Genomic DNA, 6,027 nt, shown 5'->3' with positions numbered 1-6,027 from the left:
ATATATATTTGAATTTTACTCACCTACGGATCTTACGGTAGTGATTCTAGTGACTTTATGTTTGCTAAATTTTTTTCTTCAATGTTTAGAAAATTGAAGTTGTACTTAGCGATTTAATCAAGCCTTTTTTCTTTTTTTTTTTGGATAGGAATCAAGCCAATTTTGTTGTTGACTTGTTGGTCTTTGTGTATGGTATTTTTGTATGACCTTTAAAAAGTTAACACATTATTCTAGTATTTTTGTATGACCTTTAACAAGTCATTGTGTATAGTATTTTTGGTCACTATGTTCTAAGACCTTAAAAGGGAGATGCAATAGCCAATGAAAGAACCTTCTCAATTAGTTATCTATTATGGGTTTGGTTAATAGATGATCTTATCGCAGAATTTTTTTTCTAAATAACAATAAATATTAAAAATTTTAGTTAATTGTCACGTTTTAAAACAATGTTGAAAACTAGCATCTCGAGTGTCTAAAACTCGAGTTCCAAGATAAAAATCGAGTTTTAAAGACTCGATTTCCATAAATTGAATAAAAATGCCGCTATAGGTCTATAAAACGTCACTATAGGGCTTAAAAACGCCAATATAGGACTCCATAATCTGTACTTATGAAAAAAAAAAATTCCAGGAAAACGTCGTTATAGGGCTTTAAAACGTCACTGAAAAGCTTAAAAACGTCACTATAGGTGAAATTTTTTTCGCATGAAACTCGAATCTTAAAGACTCGAGATCTATGTGCCCTTTTTGCAATATGGATCTCGAGTTTCTAAAACTCGAGATGCTACTTTCCTTTATTGTTTCAAACGTTGCCTAACTAACTATATACAATTCTTTTGCATTGCTGTTTTGCACATTACCTCTCTTATCGCATTTGTTAATGGAAGATTTTAATGTCCCTTTAATTAGAAAAATAAAAAGCTGTTAAAAATTTAGTTAATTTTTTTTTTAAAAAAAAACCAATTATATTTTATGGTTTACTCATAATGGGCTCCCTTACCCTAATTATTATGTAAAAGTTAATAACCATTTAATTAATGCAAAGGTTGAGTAACTTAAATGTTAAGAAGGCCTTAAAAGGAAGATGCAATAAGTGAATAAGAACTTTTTCAACTAGTTATATATTATGGGTTCGGTTAATGGAACATTCTAATGCCCCTTTAATTGGAGATTAAAAAAAAAAAAAAAACTGTTAAAAAGTTAGTTACTTTTTTTTCTTATAAAAATTATTTAAAAATATTTCATAAACCCTTAAGAGAGCATTAATTAACTTTTCACATATATTATTTATTATTCAAGAAAAAAAAAAAAAAACAGTTTTAGTTTACTCAATTTCTTACAGGGCTTGAAAAAAAAAATCTAAAAAACTTTTTTCCCATATAATTTATTGAGGGGAAAAAAATAAAACCAGTTAATAGGTCTTGAAAAAAGAGATACGTTGGGGTGAGAGAGGCTCGAACTCTCGACCTCAGGATAACTCAGAAGCTATGAGACCTACGCGCTAGCCAACTGCGCCACCACCCCTGTTGTTTTCTTGCGTTGTTTAATATCTATAAATAACTTATTTGTAAAGACTAAATTACTTCCATGGAGTCTAGGCCGAGCCCAAGTCGGCGTCGTTTCAAAACAAAACCCTAACCCAGTAATCGCTTCTCTTCCCTCCTCGAGTCCACTCAGTCTCTCTCTCTCTCTCTCTCTGTCATATTAACAAAAACTCACAGAAAACCAAAAACAGAGGGCTTTTCCATTTTGAGCCTCTCTAAGAGAACACACAGAAAAGAGAGGCAAAAAAAGAAGAAGATATGGATTCAGACGAAGGAAAGCTATTCATAGGAGGCATAGCATGGGACACCAGCGAAGAAACCTTGACTGAGTACTTCACCCAGTACGGTCAAGTCACCCAAGCCGTTATCATGCGCGAGAAACCCACTGGTCGCCCTCGTGGTTTTGGCTTTGTTGTCTTCTCTGACCCTTCTGTTCTTGACCGTGTCCTCCAGGATAGGCACACCATCGATGGCCGCACCGTTAGTCCCTTTCCTCCCTCTATTTGCATTCACTTTCTTGTTTCAATTTTTGGTTTTCAGTTGTTTTTTGCATCTGGGTTTTGGTTTTTTTTTTTTTTTTTTTTTTTTTTGGGGTTGGCCTTAAGTTTTGATTTTGAGTTGTTTTGGTTTTTGGGTTTTTTTTTGGGTTGGCATTAAGTTTTGATTTTGAGTTGTTTTGGTTTCTGGGTTTTGCTTATTTTTTGTTGGGTTGGCTTCAAATTTTGATTTTTAGTTGTTTTTGGTTTCTGGGTTTTTTTTTTTTTTTGGTTGGGTTGTCAAGTCCAATGGCTTATTATCTTTGAATTGCTTTGTTGTGATATTTAATGGGTTCTGCCTATATTCATCTGTTTGTGCCTGTGGACATTGGGTTTGCCCTTTGCGGTTCCTTAAGTATGCTGAAAATCATGAAAATAACAGGGTTTAGGACAATTTTACCAGTTTTATGATAGGAAATCTGCAAAGGTTTAGCATTACCAAGTAGTGGAGCCAAACTAGTTACAAGTTGTTTCCTGGTTATCTTGGCCTTGCAAGAAACTTGTATACATACTTGTAATCCATAGCATCTCCTCATTGAGGAAACAACTCATAACTTTTCTCTCTCTAGTTCTCTTTCTCAATTCTCCCTTCTTCTTCTTGGAGGGTGACTACCTCAAATTAAGTTTATTTCATCCATTCCTTTTCATTTCCCCTAGAAACCAGTTTGATCCATGACATGGTCTGTTGAATAATTAACTTCACTTCCACGCTAACTTTTTTGGAATTATTTTTACAACCCTATAACGTGTGGTTAAGTGTTTCATTATAGGGTTTTACTACCGTATGCCGTTAGGGCATGCATTAGTAAACCATTTTAGGAAGCTCTTTAAAATGAAAACTAACTTTTTTGACAGCTTTTTCAATTTCCTATAAAAAGTTATCTAAAATAGTTCATTAATGTATTCCCTTGGACAGACCCTTCATTATATCGGGTTCGGTCACTGTAGTAATTTATTTTGATTTCATTATCATTACTCTTGGTTACTGGCCGCTGGGGGGGGGGGGGTCTTTCTTTTTCCTCTGTTTGGTTTCCTTTTGTGTGGTTTAGAAATTATAAAAATACATTCTTTATAACAAGCTCACTTATGTTTGGGTAAAAGGGATGAGACTTGCTCTTACAATTATGTAACTTCATTTGTTTATTAGATTTTCATATTTCTGTTGGCTATGTGTATACTTGTTCGTAATTTTTTTTATTTTAGGGTTCTGTCATCTTCTATTAGTTTTTCTCTATCAGTTTACCCTGTTAATAATTATTTTTCATTAGTAATGGTCACTTTCACAAATGTTTTGCCTCTTCATTCCTTCATTTGGGTTTCATTTTGTTGAATTGTTTAGGACAAGCACCTTATCCATGGTCAAACATGAATAGTCTTTCATCCCTCAATGATTCAATAGTTAATAAAAATTATTTTAGTGTTATTTTGCATGTGTTTGAGATTTTGTTTATTTTTCAAAAGGGTTTTCTTTTATGTATTTTTGTATTAATTTATTGCAGATGTACTACTATTTCTTTATGGGTATTCCTTACTTGACAATAATATTTTGCAGTCACTTGATTGCTTTCTGGAGTTTGCCATTTGCAATTTTTTTTTTTTTTTTAAATGGGTTCGTGTTTTCTTCATCATTGCTAATGAATATATTATGCATGGGAATGTCAATGTTGTTTCCATGTTGCCTCCACATGATAGGAAAGAAAAAAAATACGTTTAAGGAAACAAATTTCATATTAGTAAGGTTAACCATGAACAAGTTTTTTTTTTTTTTTTTTGGGTATTGTGAGAGAGCATGAGCAAAATAATGCTTGTGTCTTCTTTTTGTTTCCTTTGTTTTCTTATTGGTCTATTGGTATTTCATCTTTTCCTTAGGTTACTGATATATTGTATATAAGAGAGAGAGAGAGAGAGAGAGAGAGAGAATCAAATAAAAGAATCAATGGATATTAGACTTTTCATGATTACAGAGCCTAGGAAACGAAATCTTCCTTAAGTTAGCTTACTGCTACTTGTATCGCCATTTTTTTCTTTATATTATGGAGGGTGGCATAGGTTAAATAGTTTTTAAATAATGTGTGCAAAATGCACCCACAAAGAGATGAAAATGATCTTTTTTGGTTCTTGTGTGAACGGATTATCCAATTGTTAAAATAAACTTGTTGGCCACATTGTAAATTTTGTTTTCCTAGATCATTTTATATATATTTACATGAACAGCATGCTTGTATTTGTCTTTTTACACTTGTTATATCCCTTCAGTCGTTAAAATTTCATTTCAACTACACAGGTGGAGGCAAAAAGGGCTCTATCAAGGGAAGAACAGCAAACTTCCTCTAGAACTGGAAATTTTAACACTGGCAGAACCTCTGGAGGGGGAGGAAATTTTAAGACAAAAAAAATATTTGTTGGAGGATTGCCTTCCAACCTGGCAGAAGATGGATTTCGTCAGTATTTTGAAAGTTATGGACAAGTAACTGATGTGGTAATAATGTATGACCAGAACACTCAACGGCCTCGTGGTTTTGGTTTCATAACATTTGACACTGAGGATGCAGTTGATAGAGTTCTTCATAAGACCTTCCATGACTTGAATGGTAAATCAGTCGAGGTAAAACGAGCCCTTCCCAAAGATGCAAATCCAGGTGGTGGGGGCCGTAGTGGGGGCTATCAAGGTTATGGGGCCTCTGGTGCAAATACAAATACGTTTGATGGTCGAACAGATGGAAGTAGATATATGCAGCCTCAAACTGCTGCAGGTGGTTTCCCGCCATATTCTGGCTATGGTGGAGCAGGTTATGGTTATGGTGCTAATAGTGGAGTTGGTTATGGTGGTTATGGCAGTTATGGTGTTAGTGGTTATGGAACTGCAAATACTGGATTTGGCGGTCCCATGGGGGCATATGGAAACCCAAATGCCCCTAATGCTGGTTATGGAACTGGGGGGCCAGGTGCAGTAAAAAATACTTGGACAAATCAAACTCCTTCTGGGTATGGCACATCAGGCTATGGTGGAGGTGCTGGGTATGGAACTGCAGCCTGGAATGCTCCAGGTAGTGGTGGTGCTGTTTCTGCTCCAAGGGGTCAATCCCCAAGTGCAGCTTCTGGGTATGGGAATCAAGGCTATGGATATGGTAGTTATGGTGGAAGTGACGGTTCTTATTCTGGTGGGTATGGGGCTACAGGGGGACGTGCTGGAAGTGCCCCAAGTAGCAATGCTGGTGGTGGTGCTGGTGGTGGAGAGCAACATGGAATGGGTGGTTACATGGGAAGTGGCTATGGCGACACAAATGGAAATTCGGGGTACTCCAATGCAGCATGGAGATCTGACCCTTCACAAGCCACTGGGGGTTATGGTGGTGGATACGGTGCTGCTCAGTCCAGGCAGACTTAACATTAGTGATCCAATGGTTTGATTTTCTGTCGAAGGAACTGTTATGCAGGAGGTTGTACTTGCTATTAGCAAGGATGGCAACAGAATTGAGATTGTTTCGATTACTTTCTTCTCACTGGTGTATGCAACTGGTTTGATTGCTTTATTTCTGTTAGTATATTGTGATGAGTAGTTTCTATTAGTAGTTTTATTTGTTCTATTACCTTTATATAAGGAAGGTTTGAAGTTTTGCTATAGTGGGTATGAGCTGGTCTTATTTCTGTGCTATCCTCTATGTATGACTGTTCCTTGCTTCCTCCCTCTCTCTTTTTTTCCTTGATAAGTGTTACTGTTCCTTGCTTCTATTACCAGTCTCCAGCCCTTGCCTCTCCAATTTCTTGGTTTCTTATTAAAATATGTGACTGGGGCATCAACTATGTTGTTCTTTTTGTCTCTTCATTATTATATTATTCTTTATTTTACTTTCACTAGTTTTTTACTATTGAATGCCCAACAGGAGGGACTTATATTGAAGTTTTTCATGTATTATTATTTTAATTTTTTATGGATAATGTTTTTCA

General features: G+C 35.5%; 1 protein-coding gene and 1 non-coding gene across 2 annotated transcripts; one reads left to right on the top strand and one right to left on the bottom strand.

Annotated features, from left to right (window-relative positions):
• Nucleotides 1-1,438: 1,438 nt before the first annotated feature.
• On the bottom strand, nt 1,439-1,523 carry TRNAM-CAU. The gene is given in 2 exon segments: nt 1,439-1,474; nt 1,486-1,523. It is a non-coding gene; the product is annotated as a tRNA-Met (tRNA).
• A 69-nt stretch (nt 1,524-1,592) lies between these two features.
• Nucleotides 1,593-5,811, top strand: LOC115960469 (heterogeneous nuclear ribonucleoprotein 1-like). The gene is made up of 2 exons (XM_031079397.1): nt 1,593-2,023; nt 4,364-5,811. The coding sequence occupies exons 1-2, from the start codon at nt 1,802-1,804 to the stop codon at nt 5,465-5,467; spliced, it is 1,326 nt and encodes a 441-aa protein (XP_030935257.1). The 5' UTR covers nt 1,593-1,801; the 3' UTR covers nt 5,468-5,811.
• The last annotated feature ends 216 nt before the right edge of the window (nt 5,812-6,027 follow it).

The sequence above is a fragment of the Quercus lobata genome, chromosome 9 (genome assembly GCF_001633185.2).
Source record: "Quercus lobata isolate SW786 chromosome 9, ValleyOak3.0 Primary Assembly, whole genome shotgun sequence".
NCBI lineage: Eukaryota > Viridiplantae > Streptophyta > Magnoliopsida > Fagales > Fagaceae > Quercus > Quercus lobata.
The sequence above is the reverse complement of the archived record's forward strand: the minus strand, read 5'-3'. Positions and strand labels throughout refer to the sequence as shown.